Source organism: Belonocnema kinseyi, chromosome 7 (assembly GCF_010883055.1).
Source record: "Belonocnema kinseyi isolate 2016_QV_RU_SX_M_011 chromosome 7, B_treatae_v1, whole genome shotgun sequence".
Classification (NCBI taxonomy): Eukaryota; Metazoa; Arthropoda; class Insecta; order Hymenoptera; family Cynipidae; genus Belonocnema; species Belonocnema kinseyi.
In genome coordinates, this window is record NC_046663.1 from 39006544 (window position 1) to 39021467 (window position 14924).

General features: G+C 26.8%; 1 protein-coding gene across 1 annotated transcript in view; it reads right to left on the bottom strand.

Annotated features, from left to right (window-relative positions):
- Positions 1 to 14552, bottom strand: part of LOC117177156 (pancreatic triacylglycerol lipase-like) — a 32831-nt gene extending 18279 nt beyond the window's left edge. Inside the window, exon 1 of the mRNA XM_033367661.1 lies at positions 13898 to 14552. Coding sequence (XP_033223552.1) covers positions 13898 to 14383 — 486 coding nt within the window. The 5' untranslated portion in view covers positions 14384 to 14552. The remainder of the gene's footprint in view (positions 1 to 13897) is intronic.
- Positions 14553 to 14924: the final 372 nt, after the last annotated feature.

Here is a 14924-nt window from a genome sequence, read left to right on the forward strand (position 1 = left end):
GGATATTGTTGACAGATGACAATACGCCAATTAGCACAAATGGTAAGTTCCGACAGTGCATACAAGTGTGCCTACTGGCCGCTAGATGGCAATACCGGTTTCATATGTATACACCTGGTATTGTAAACTGATTATATAATTATTTACTGTTTAAGTTTTTTTATAATATTAAATGACATAAAGATTGAATTTTAATGTTTCTCCATTAAGCAACATCGACTGGTTATTGATTTTAAGGTTATGAAATTGAATATGAAATATAATCTGTATAATAAAAGTTTATTTATTTTTAAAATACTTCTATTATATTAATATAACTCTTTTAAATCTTTGTTATGTTACAAAATAAGTATCTATATTCTGTTTTAAAAATTATATGTGCATACATTACATTTTTTAAATAAAATTGGTTCAAAAGCTTATTAATAATTAAAGTTCTCAGAAAAATATGAGGTAAATATTTTTTAAGATTTAAATTAAAATGAGTTTTTATTTCTTTTTATGTTGCGAACTGATTAATTAATTATTGACTGTTACATTTGTTTTACAATATTGAATTAAATTAAGATTGAATTTTGATTGTTGTCAATTTATTTTTCTTTTTTAAAATTAATATATTACAATTACATCATTTTATAAAATCTTTGTGATATTGTGAAATGAGTACCTGAATTGAGTTTGCAAAATTATATATACATATGTTTTAATTTTGTCGGAAATTAGTATGAAAGGAAATAATTAATTAAAATTTTTAGAAATGATATTTCAAGCTGAAAAAAGATAAAGTAAAAATGTTTTTGAATGTTTTGATAAAAATAATTGATTGAGGATTTTTGTGTTGTGAACTGATGAATTGATTATTGGCTGATTACTTTTTTTACAATATTAAATGACATACAGATTGAATCTTAATTTTTGATTTAAAGTAAGGTAAATTGACTATTTACGGCTGGGTATCGAAACTACACTTATCGGATCTACACGTTGTTCAACTCTACACATTGCGTGTAGACATTATATTAAGGTGATCAACTCTACACATTTAATTCACCACCTAAAACTATGCACATGAAGTCTACATGTTAACCGCACCACGCGAAAGTTTTCAAATTTAATTCAACACGTGAAAAGTGTACACATTGAATGGTAAGTCGAAAAAGTCTGCACATTAAAGTGAACGCACTAAACTTATAGAAAATATTATTTTTACCACTTTATTGTAAATAATTATTTATAAATATTAATAAACTAAAAATTTACACGCAAATTTGTCTGCAAAAAATCCTCTATTTAGATCCCTCTAAATGAAAAAGCCCATACTGATTTATGCAGCTAAGAATTAAATAGGAATGGTATCTATAAATGAGTTCTATAATAATAGATGTTAGCCTCGGTCACTCGGGCGGTTAGGTGCTCGGTCTTTATGTTAGAATTCTGCGGTTCGATCCCTGACTTTTGAAATGTCTCTTATATACTTTTACCGTATTTTTAGTGGTTTAATTCCTAATTGAAGATGTAGGTCCCCCTTCATGTAATTTATTGCAACTTGTGCATATTAAAAACTGTGAGATAGGCGAAAACTGGCACAATTTTCAGGATTTTATAAATGAGGATGGTCCTGAGCAACCCCAAACTGAACATTCAATAAATTTTCATAATTAAAAAAATAAATTTTTTTTTTTTTTCGAAATCGGTCGTGTAAACTTGAAGACTAAGTAGATTTGAAGGTTTTTGAAGTGAACTTTTGTCTTCGACCAACTAGAACTAACCTAATAAAAAGATTATTTAAAGCCCCCTATCCCCAAAAATAAAAATTTTGAGTTATTTCGAAAACGCTGACAGATACGCAAAAACTAACAACATTTTCAGAATTTTTAAAAGGGGAATTGCTTTCGATGAAATTGTTAAGGTTTTTCAGAGGAGTATAGTTTTGCACCTATATCAAGTAATACAATTAAAAGATTTTTTAAATAATAAAGTAAATGTTGATTTATCTTAAAAAATGTGCTAGGAATTTTTTCGGGGTGTAGGGGCGGGGGGCTTCGGGCTTATGTTTAGGAAAAGAGTGGGATAAAGGGAATTAAAAAATGAAAGTAATTAGTTCCGGGGGGGGGGGGGGGGGTGAGCTCCCCACGCCCGGCGACGCCATTGGCTGTGAGAGAGACGCGAAAACTGTCAAATTTTTGAAGGTTTTTCTAAATGCGGATGGCCCTTAGCCACCCCGATGTAAATCAAAAATCAAATGTTCAAAATATAAAAAAATCCAGTCATACAGACAGGCGCATCAGTAAAAACCTGTTTTTTAAATTCAGAGGGCCTTAAAACGTCGAAATTTATTAAAAATTATGGGGGAGGGGTGGTTGAAATTTTAAACAAATCTAATTCCTTCTCTGATGAGAAGGTAAAAATCCTAATGACGATATCTCAATAATGATTAATTACAAGGAAATTTAAAAAAAAAATAAAAATGCAGTAAAATATTAGGAATACAATGAGTTTCGAGTATTATTGCGATATTTTTTTGTCACGATTTGGATGTCGTCAGAACTGGGGGAAGTATACCTTGGGCTTTTTTAACTTTATTATATATTTTTGAATCCTTGATGCAGATACGTTTTAAGTACTTGATGCCCTAAGGATTTTTTTATTACTTGCGAAAATTCCGATTCTTTAAGTATGTCAACACAATTATAATTACAAAAAATATTTTTCCACACATTAATATTAGACTTGAACCTTAAACATGCAGTGTTAAATGCGTAGATATAATAGCGTGTACATTAGGGTGGTCCAAACATTCATGGCAAAATTTTTTTGCATGATAGAGGGCACGACCCCCCCAATTTTACTCCAAATCCGAGAAAGGAAATTCCCTAATTTTTTATTTATTTATTTATTTTTATTTTAACAGGTGCCGGTTTTGACTTGAAGTTTCCCATTTAAAATGCATGGGGAAAAATCACTTTTTTGAGTTTTTAGAATAATTTTTTAGGGTTTGAAAAAATGTGACGGGAAAGTGTGGGCGCCTGTATAGAACTATCCAACAAAGAATTTCATCTATCAGACATAAACTACCCTTAAAACCAAAAATATTAATTCTGCATGAAATCGACCTTTTGGATACTGCATTCTCGTATTTTTCACTATAAATTATTAATATTGGTCTAGTGAAATATGTATTATCATTGTTTTAATAATTTTTAATTGTTAAAACAAATGGAATTTGTTTAAGTAATATTTTTTATTCGTTTTCCCCCTACAAATTATTACTATCAGTCTATTGGAATATCGTTTCGTTTTTTTCCTCAAAAATGTTTACTATAGGTCTAGTGGAATATTTATTAACATTGTTTGATTAATGTTAGTTTTTTGAATTTTTTAAAATAAAAATTATTACCTAAATAATATTGATAAATTATGAAATGTTTTATTAAACTTTTACTTCGGTGAACCCGGTTATACATCATAGCCACGGACTAAGTCGAGTGTCTGATGAGATTAGAATGTTAAGTTAATTCCAATAATTTAATACGATGCTTGAAACCTCCTGCGATGATGTTATAAGTATATAATTACAAGCGGCCACGAGCGTTGGAGGTGACAACAGTCACCTCTGGACGCTTTCTTAGAGCTACAATCAATTAAAAATAAATACTTTATTATTAAATTAATTAAAAAACGAATTTACAATAAAATTTAAACAAATTCCACGTGCTATGAAAATTAAAAATTAATGAACCAATGTTATTAAATATTTCACTAGACTAATAGTAATAATTTTAACGAAAAAAACAACAAATTTTTAACAAAAAAAATTATTCAAACAAATTCCATTTATTTGAGTAATTAAAAATTAATTAACGAATGATAATAATTATTCCACTAGACCAATATTAATAGTTTTAAGTGAAAAAATACCAGAATACAGTGTCCAAAAGGTCGATTTCATGAAGAATTGAATTTTTTGTTTTGAGGGTAGTTTCCAGGTACTAGTGGGGATGTTTTAGGGGAGTCAAACCCATATGCCTGTACATGTAATTCTTCGTTGGATAATTCTCTACAGGCCCCCATACTTTCGCGTCACAAAAAAAGCGATTTTTTCCCATGCATTTTACATGAGAAACTTTAAGTCAAAACCGGCACCTGTTAAAAACGAAAATAAAAATAAATAAAAAATTAGGGAATTTCTTTTTTCGGATTGGAGTGAAATTGGCTGGATCTTTGCCCTTTAAAAAAAGGGGTTTGGAGCTACCCAAGTGTACATTTAAGGCCATGTGATGAGTATAACAGCTGATCAAGTCAGCCCTAAGATCGATATTTTTTCACCCATATTGAAAAATAAAAGTTTAAATAACGCGGAAATCTTTTTCGGGAAACGTTAATAAATATTAAAGGATCGTTTGTGGTCTTGCAAAGAGTTGGAGGAAGAAAAAAGTTTATTTATGCAAATAATGATTTTCGAGGGATACATTTAGGTTTTACAGCAGAAGTTTGACTTTTAGCTTTCTCTGACGGTAATCATGCAATCTGCTTTACCTACAGATCCCTAGAAGATCGTTTTAGCGTGTACAGTTTAATGTGTACAGTTTTAAGAAATTCATTGATGAAAAGTTGTAGAGTTAAGCGTCGAGACTTGCAAGTGTAGACTTAAATGTGTAGACTCGACGTTTACGCGAAAAGTGCAGAGTTCATACCCCGTGTAGATCCGATATGTGTAGTATCGACCGGGCCTCAAGTTTACTTATATTTTACATATCTCTATTACAAGCAAATTATCTCAAATAGTCTTGCTGTTTTAAAATGAGCATCTGAATTCCATATTCAAAATTATACGTAAATGTTTAGTTTTTTAGAAAATTAGTTTCCAATATTATTGACAAGGAAAATTTTTAGAAATAAAAGTGCAAAAAACACGTGTATAGAGTAAAAATTATTTGAATGTTTGAATGAAAACAATTGTTTAATGCTGTTTACGTTGTAAGTTGATTAATGAATTATTAACTCATTCTGTAAAAACTTACATTTTCTGGAGTTAGTTTAAAAGATTATTGATAAATAGAAAATTTAGGAATGGAAGTTAAAATGTAAATAATATATAAAGTAGAAATTATTATTAATTTCATTATTTTTATTACTATTTTATTATCATATATTAATTATTTTTAAACTGAAGAATCACGATATCAGTATGATTATAGATCAAATTTCGAAAGAAAGACACTATCAAAACGTTAAAAGTTAATAATTTTAATTTTCGAATTTTTAAAATTAAGTCATTCAAAATTCAAAGAAACTGAAATTGTGTAATTTATAATTAAAAGCCTTTAAAATGAAATAAATATAGATTGAAAACGTTTGTTTTGGAATAAATTCAAATTCAAGGCGATTAAAATTTTACAATTTAATATTAGAAACTAAATTGAATCATTAGAATTCAAAGCTTCTGAAATTTTCGAATTTTAAATGCTTATTACATAATAAAATTATAATTTACTATTAGAGCTGATTAGACAAATGTTCCTAACATTATAAAATGAATTTAAATATTCTAAAAAGCTGTACAAATAAATAGTAATTTTAAATGGGAAACATCAAAAGGGAAAGTATTTCTACTCCGGAACGTCAATAATGAAACGAATGTGAATTTCATTTAAAACTAAAAACAATTTTAGTCAAAAAAAATTGTGATATTAAAACTTCTTTTTACTCAAACTCTCTAAAGATTCAATTATTTAAAGTAAATTTGATTCGCTTAAAAATTAATCATTTTTAAAATGCTGAGTATCCTTTCAAAAATTCAAGCTCTAAAATTGTAACCATTTAAAATTAAAAAATTACCCATTTACTGATGTATCAATTTCATATAGTTTAATTCTAATTTATTTTCTATTTGAGAACTTAATTTCTAATTTTTTTATTTTAAATCTTCCTTTAGATTTATTAATCATTATAAAAATTTCCCAATTAAATATTTTTTAATTCGAAATGACTTATTTGTGTACTAAGCATAGAAAACTTTATTCGCGAAATATGGTGTTTGATAAAACCTTAAGCCACTGAAATAGTTTTTTTTTTAAATAATGGCTAGTATAACTATTGGAATAAATTTTAAGTAATAATAAACAAATTGGATCTATGCTCTTTTTTAAATATAGTCATGAGATTTTGCATACATCGCTGTCCAAAATCTGATTGGTTGCTGAGTGAAAATTTGAAAAAATGCCTTTCAAACATTTTGAAACGTTATAAGAAAATTTAAACAAATTCTTTAGATTCCTAGAAACATTATTTTAAAATTCACAAAAATTAAGCGATTTAAAAGAATACATGGAAAGTAAGAAAAATTTTCAGAAATAATTTAAAATTTAAAAAGATTTTTTTAAATTAACACTTAATCGGCACACTTCCTGTATGGAACGTAAAGGGCACATTGGATCAGATTGACCCATCACCAACTTTAAGAGCTCACTGAAACCAATAATGCGTTCTTACGGGGTGTAAAAATCAATGTATTTTGTTTAAATCTTTAAAATAAGCAGCGATTAGTTTTGGAATAGATATAAATAAATTAAAATAGTATATAAAATGAAAATCGGTAGAGGAAGTTAAGAAGAGCTATTTTTTCACACGAAATTAGATAACTTTTTTAATCTTTATTGTTTTTGCTTCAAATTAAGCAGCTTACTCTTGAAATGTATGCTTTAAAAAAAGTAATTATTTTGGCCAAAAGTTGTTTTTTTTTAGAAAAAAAATGAAATTACGTTTTTCCTCATTGTTTTTATTTTATGCCCTTTGTTATGGTATTTGAATGGAAAATATTATGTAAAAAAATGTCCTGGATCATCTACAATCGTAGCGCTGGTGAAGCGTAAAAAATAAATGTGTAGATTAGGGTGGTTCACAAAAAACTTATTTTTATTTTTCAGCATCTCTATCGCCCCGAAATACTTTTTGTTTAAACGGTAAAAAAGTCCTCTGATTACGAATATCTTACTTTGTTTTAAATTATAATCAATGTTTGTTTAAATCATTTTTTAACAATTTTATTATCTATTAAAAACAAAATTTTACAAAATCATTTTTAGCATCTCTGTGCGGAAAAAAATCTTTAAAAAAACCTTTTCACATTCTACGAAAAACAAGTTTTCGTGAATTCAGTTATGAATGGCTGTTTTTCATTATGTTTGTCTACAGATTTTTAGTCTGTTAGCACGATAACTTTAGAAAAAATTGACAGATTGAATTGGCCTTTGGCATACTTTTTAATATCCTAAACTGAAGGTCAAGGCTTGTGTTCTATGTATGGCTATTCGTTCTACACAAGAAGACAAACAATTTATCCTCACAACTTTTTTTAGTTAAAAAAAAATTAACAAAGTTATAGGATTTAAGATTTTCGAAGACACAAATGAAAATTTAAGCTACGGGAAAATTTTAATGGATGAAAATTTTGTATTAAAAAAAGACCTAATAATTTCTTGGCAATGAATTTTTGATAGTATGTGTAGTTTTTTTAGTCGTAAAAAATCAAATTAAAAATTAAATTTTTAGACAAAGGACACACGCTATGAAAAACGAAAGTTGCTTGCCCAAAAAAGAGCCAAAAATTCTTGAAAATTAATTTTTTATCATGAAACGTAGTCTTAGTTTTAATAGCAACAACATAATTAAAAATTAAAATTATATCTACAAATTTTCTTCGAAACATTTTACGCTAGAATGCGTATTTTTGGTTTAAATCGTAAAAAATAATACTGAAAATAAACAAATTAAATTGATGGAATAGAGACCACTTAGTTGAAAGTGGAACTGCTTTGTCACAAATTCATTTTTTCCTTTGTTGATGATTGATCATTTTAGTTAAAAAGTATTTTCTCTTTGTTGTTAAAAATAATCTATTTTGCTTATAATTTTAAATTATTTTTTAACTAAAAATTCAACTATTTCATGTTTCAATATTTGGTTGAATATTTATCTTCTTCAGGTGAAAATTTATCTATTGGGTTAAAAATTTCTGTATTTTGTTGAAACTTCTTATTTTGTTGTAGAAAATTAATCTTCTTGGTGACTAATTCACCTTTTTGGTTAAAAATTTATTTCTTTAGCTTGAAGATTAATTTTTTAACTAGAAATGTATCTATATTATGTTTGTTTGAACATCAATCTTCTTCAGTTAAATATTTAACTATTTGTTTGAAAACTCCTGTTATTTGTTGAAAATTATTCTTCTCTTATATAAAATTAATCTTTTTGGTTGAAAATTAATAATATATTTATTTACTTTACATTCTTTTATATATTAAAGTATTTATATAATTATGCTTATATATTATAAAAAATTTTGGTCAATTTTTAATAAAAATATACAATTTTCTCGGTGGAAAATTAATTTTCTAACTGAAAACTGAATTATTCAATTTCTTTGAAAACTTATCTTCTTTAGTTGAAAATTTTATTTAATTTTTTTGCAGAAAATTTATTTCCTGGGTTGCAAATTTCATAAAAAATTAAAACAGTTCATTCAAAGTTCATAATCGCATATTTTGATAAAAATGGTTATTTTTCGGTAGAAAAATAATATTTTTCGCTGAATTTTTATTTCTTTTTTTTTCAAATTTAGCTTGTTTTTAAAAATGGAAAATTAGTTAACTTTTAATCTTTAACTAAAATTGCAACTGTTCCATTTTTCGTCGAAATTCTTTTATTTAGGTAGAGATTTAATCTTTTTGTTTGAAAATTCAGCTGTTTGGTTGATAATTTATTTAATTTTGGTTAAGAAATTATTTCAGTAACCTAAAATGAAACTATTGTATTCTTTGTTGCAAATCTATTTATTTTTTAGTTGATTTTTTTTTAAATTGTTTTTTGTTTTGTTTGAAAATGAACCTTTTTGGACGGAAATTCAGCTTTTGAGTTAAAAATTGAAATTCCAATAAAAACTAAAGTACAGTGAAACCCTTCAGTAGCCCTCCCTTCTATAGTCCTTCCGAGAATTGACCCCGCGTCGCAGATATGTGTAACTAATGAGTAAGTTCTCACCCACCATCAGCCCCAAAATCAGCGCTATAGAAGATTTTCACTGTATTTTGATACAAATGCAAGTATTTTGGTAAAAATGATCCTTTTTTGGTCGAAAATTATTTTGTTTGCTTAAATTTACATTTTTTTTGTTGAAAAATATTTTTTTTTTATTAAAATTAATTTTTTTGTTTTATGGAAATTCAATTATTTTTATTGTAAATTTAGCTATTCCGTTGAAAATTTTTTTTATTTGGTTAAAAACTTAGTTCTCTTTCTTTAGATTAAAAAATAATCTCGTTTGTTGCAAATTTCTCTTTTTTTGTTAAAAAACATATCTTCTGGGTTGAAAAAACAACTATTCGGTTAAAAATATATCTTCTTGTTTGACGATGCATCATTTGAGTTAAAAGTTCATTTCTTTGATTATTTGTAGTTATTAATTCACTTATTTGATTGGAAACTCGTCTTTTTTAGTCGAAAATTCAATTTTTTTAATGCATACTCTTAGGTTGTAAATTCAACTTTTTTTCTTCAAAAATTCTTGTTGATGACATAAAAACTTCACATTCTGAATGAGATTTTTTTATTTACTGAAAAGTCGTAATTTCTGGTTTAACTTAACAGTTTCTTATTGAAAATTAAAATATTTTTTGTTTGAAAATTGAAACTATTACACTTTTTTTATAATTAATTTTTTTATCAAAGATTTATCAGTTTAGTAAAAAATTTAACTATGTTGTTGAAAATTCCCTTTTTCTTGATTGGAAATTAATTATATTGAGTGAAAATTTAATACTGAAACTTTCCATGATTAAATCTTACATTTTTATCAGTTCTCAATTCTTAATTATGCCTGTGGTTCTGGCAACATTCATTCCTTCTTTCAAATTTAAAAAGAAGGCCATATTGAGAAATTTATTGTTGACGTGACTTAGTGTATTTTCATTTACAAAATATTGTTTTCTGATTGTTCAAACAAAGTTGAGAAACCGACGAATTTTTTACAATCTAAAAATAACAATGAATCAATAGCCTATAACTTAAGTATGAACATTCAGAGTCCTCTTGTTCTACTTTTCAAACTAAATTATGTTTTTGCTTTTCAACACTTTTTTCGATTGTACATTTCTTTATTTTTGCATAGAAATTTAAGATTACTCTTCCAAAAACTTTGTAAAAATTAGCACTTTTTTCTGAGCAAAAGATACTTTATTTCCTCTCTGAATCAAAAATTTTTAAACTGAACTAATTACTAGAGAAATTTTATAGATTTGGTTGGCGAAAAGTGGGCAACTAAGCATTATTTAAAAATTAATTATTCGATTAGTCCGGATATTTTATAATTCAACGATGGAAAGAAACTAATTGCTTTGCAAAAATATGTTAACTTATTTAAGACTTTATACAGTAATTAAAAAAAGTTTTAAAAATAGGAAGATTGAAAAATAGAAAAAGAGAAACATTAAATAAAATAATGCGACTGTGTAACACTTTTAACTCTATTTAAACAAAAAGTATGTCATATTGTGAAATTGTAAACCTGACTTAGCCTGTTTCCATTTTTAAAATATTGCCTTCTGTGTTCTCAAATTTAAAGAAAGGAATAAGAATTTTTGTTTTAATTTAAATGGATCAATGCGCTATAAATAATTATTTATCATGCGCTACTTTTTAATAGAATTCTATTTTCACATTTCAAATTTTTTTACGTTTGTGCTTTTTAAATTTTTTAAAATAAAAAAATGCACTTAATCAAGGATGCGTGGATTTATAAAATAATATATTCTTTAAAAACTGTGAAAAAATGATTGCTCGTCGTAGTGAAAATGTGACGATACAATTTTTATTACTAAGCTATTTTAGTTTTTATGCAAAATTAATACTGGCAAACTCTAATCCATTAATTAAAAATCTCAAAAAATTAGGAGACTATTCCTTTTTTGAAAATTTATGTAATTTGTTAAAAAATTGTCTTTTGTGGTAGAAAATAAATATTTGTGGGTGAAAATTCATCTTTTTGGTTGAAAATTTCATTTTGTATTTAATTCAAAATATATTCTTGTAATTAAAGATTCGACATTACAGTAAAATGAATTTCGTTAGCTAGAAAATTAAATATTTTATTTAAACGTCTCTTATCTTTGGTTAAAAACTAACTTCTTTACCTAAATATTTAACTTGTCTGGGCTTGATTAATATTTTATTTTATTTAGTTGAAAATCCAACTATTTGGTTAAAGATTCTTGAATTTGGTTACAAAATTCATGTATTTTGTTGAAAATGTATGAATTTTGTTTAAAAAGTTGTATTTTTGGTGAGAAATTAATTTTCTCGACTGAAAAATAATTGTTTTTGTGAAAAATAACTGAAAGTTTAGGAACTCCATATTTGATTTAAACATCTTCTTTAGCTGAAAATGCAATTACTTGGTTGTAAATTCATGCATTTTTATGAACATTAATTTTTTGTGGACGAATATTAATCTTCTTGGTGAAAAATGAAGTTTTTGTTTAAAAATCATTATTATTTTGTTGTTGTTGCAAATTTAACTATTATGTCAAAAATTCGTTTTCTGTGGATACAAATTAATTTTTTACTATTAAATATAACTATTACATTTTCTGATTAAAATTGATCTTTTTAGTTAAAAATTCACGAATTTGGTTGGAAATTTGTCTTTTTTGGTGGGAATTAACCTTCTAGGTAAGAAATTCATTTTCTTTGTTTGCTAAAGGTTCCTCATTTTATTTGAAAAACTTAAAAACCTTTTTCTGTTGAAAATGCAACTTCAAAATTTAACTATATTGTTGAAAATTCGTTTCTGATTACTTAAAAAATTAATTTTTTATATAAAAAAGTTTAATATTCTATTTTCGCTTGAAAATTTATCTTTTATTGTGGAAAATTTCTGTATTTTGGTAAAAATGTTGTCCTTTTGGTGGCAAATTAATCTTAATGGTTGAAAATTCATCTTTTTGATCGTAAATTAAACTACTCAATTAGTTCAAAATTCATTTTTTTTAATGGAAAAGTTGTCATGAAAGTTGAAAATTCATTTCTTTGGTTAAAAATTTTACTATTTTGTGCATACATGTGTTTTTTCAATTGAAAATTAATTTTTACAAGAGAAAAATTAACGACTTCATGGTTGGTTGAAAACTCATCTTTCTGTTCAAAAATTTATCTTTTCGATTGAAACTTAATTTCTTTTTTTGCCAACATAACTATTTTTCAGAAAATTCACTTTTTATGGTTAAAAAAATTATTTTTTAAAACTGTAAATATAACAAGATTCATTTCTTTAGTTAAAAATGCAACTATTGAGTCGAAAATTCTTTTTACATTAGTTGCTTATTAATTTTTTTAACTGAAAAATTAACGACGCCGTAATTGAAAAATTTATCTTTTTTGGTGAAAACTAAACTATTTTGTTGAAAATTCGTCTTTTATGGTTAAAAATAAAGTTTTTGAGCTTTAAATACAATTTTGGTCTGTTTGGTGGAAAATAAATCTTTTTCGTTGAAAATTCATTTTTGTGGTTAAAGATTCCTCATTTTGTTGAAAATGAAAAATTTAAAAACCTTTGTTTTTGTTATGAAAATTTAACTATTTTATTGAAAATTTAACAATTTTGTTGAAAATTAATTTTTACTGAGGATTTATCTTTATAGCTAAAAATTTATTTGTTTGTTAAAAATTTACTGATTTTGTTAAAACTTGTTTTTCTTTCATTAATAAATTATATATTTTTTCACCTGAAAAACAAAGTGCCCCATGTTTGTTTGAAGCTGTATCTTCTTTATGTGAAAATTTAACAGTTTAGTTGAAAATTCCTATATTCGTAGAAAATTAATCCTGTGTGAGCTATTTGTTTCAAAATACGTCTTTTTGGCGGAAAATTGATTGTTAAAAATTTAGCTATTTGATTGAAAATTTACTTTTAATTGGTTAAAAAATTATTTCCTAACCAACAATTTAGCTATTCCATTTTTGTTTGAAAATTCAACTTTTATCGTTGAAATTTCTTGTATTTTTTTTTAAATTGGTCTTTTTTGGTGGAAATTAACCTTTATGGTTGACAATTCATCTTTTTTTTTAATGAAAAACAAACTATTTCTTGTTTGGTTAAAAATGTACTTATTTTATTTGAAAATTCAATAATCTGGTAAAAAAATCATAAATTTTGTCGAAAATTCCCCTTTTGTGGTAGAATATTAATCTTTTTGGTAAAAAACTCATCTTATTTGTTGACGCTTAATTTCTTTGGTTATAAAATTAACAATTTTGCCGAAAATTACTCTTTTTTGTTAGAAAATTAATTTCCTTGACTGAAAAATCTTTTCTTTTTGGCTTAAGGTTCCTCATTTTAGTCAAAAATACAAAATTGATTTAGAGATTAGCAAATTTCGTAATCGGTATTTTATAGCAACCCTGTTTTTTAAATAACTCTTTTATGTAACCCAGCGGACACGACATTTAAAGCCGTTTTTAGAACGTCCGAAAAGCGATTTTAGGACATAAGGTTTATTGGAAGTTTTTAGAATTTCCAAGAAAATGTTCTAAGTCAGGCCAAAAAAAGAAACGTTAGAAAATGTCCAATGTTCCAAATGCGTTCTCGAAACGTCTTTGAAAAATCTTGTTTTTCGAACGTTACTTAGCCTGACTTAGGACATTTTAAGGGCGTTCTAAAAACGTCTTGGGACACTTGTGCCCACTGGAAAAATTGTATTAAGGATGGGTAAATTAGAGGCTAGAGGGGTGAAAAGTGGGATGATGTCCTGATTTCTGGATCAGGTCATCTGGTCACCCTACTTTAAGAAATAATTTTCAAAATCTAGAGACAGACCCAACCTACCTTAAAATATAAATAACTCACCCATGAAAGTACTCCTTTTTCCATATCATGAATCCACTCTTCATTACCACTTGCTAAAAATCCATGAACAATCACAACAGTTTGACGACGGATGTCAAAATCAGTCCACTCTAGTCCAAACTGATCGCCAACCAAAACATGGACTCTCTTTGGTTGTTTTCTTGTCACCATATAAAAATGTGCTAAAAGTGGATGTTTTTTCAGATCCTCTTTCAGAAAAAGCCATTCCAGTGCTTTGGCAAAAGCAGGTCCAAGTCCAAAACAATCAACTTCTTTCGATTTTCCTCGCATATCATTACTTGAACTATTATGAAGAGCGTACGTGAAATTCTTTAAACTAAGAGTAGCAGTTTCTTTCTCACTTCCAACTTGACTATTTTCTTCTTCACTCGAATGGTCACTTTTTGCGAAGGTATTTGATATAAATAGGAAAAAAAATGTCACATTTACTACTGAATAAATTGTGGTCTTACAATGAGGAAGCATTTTGATGTTCTGCTCTTGGAATTTTGATGAGCTTTGATAACTCGAGTATGTTATCTTTGCATTGACCTCTAATTTATGTTTCTGAGTTGGAACAAAAATCACTGCGGGTTTGGTCTTCGTATAATAAATGACTAAGAAACCTTGAATTTATAAGCACAGCTGCACATCTGTTTTGAAAGAATGGTTGGAGTTGCCACTAGAGCGATCGTTCCAAAGCGACGTCATACTGCCTGAGAGGGAGGGGGTAACATATTAGTGACGATGTGTGACGCAGAAGTGGAGGGGTTAATTAGGATCGTGATATTAAGATAATAAAAAAAAAGCAATAAGGACAGTGAAAGTGCAAGTAAAAAACAAAATACCGACATTAAGAAAGTAGCACTCGACAATACTGATAGTGAGAAAGTACCTGTGGCAATGACTGATAGTGACAATAGTAAGATAGAGGAGATACTGCAGGAATCTTTCAACGAAGAAGAATCTTGATAGCAATAGCTTGTAGGGCAGTATGGGCGAAGCTGAAGAAAGAGCAGTCCCCTAG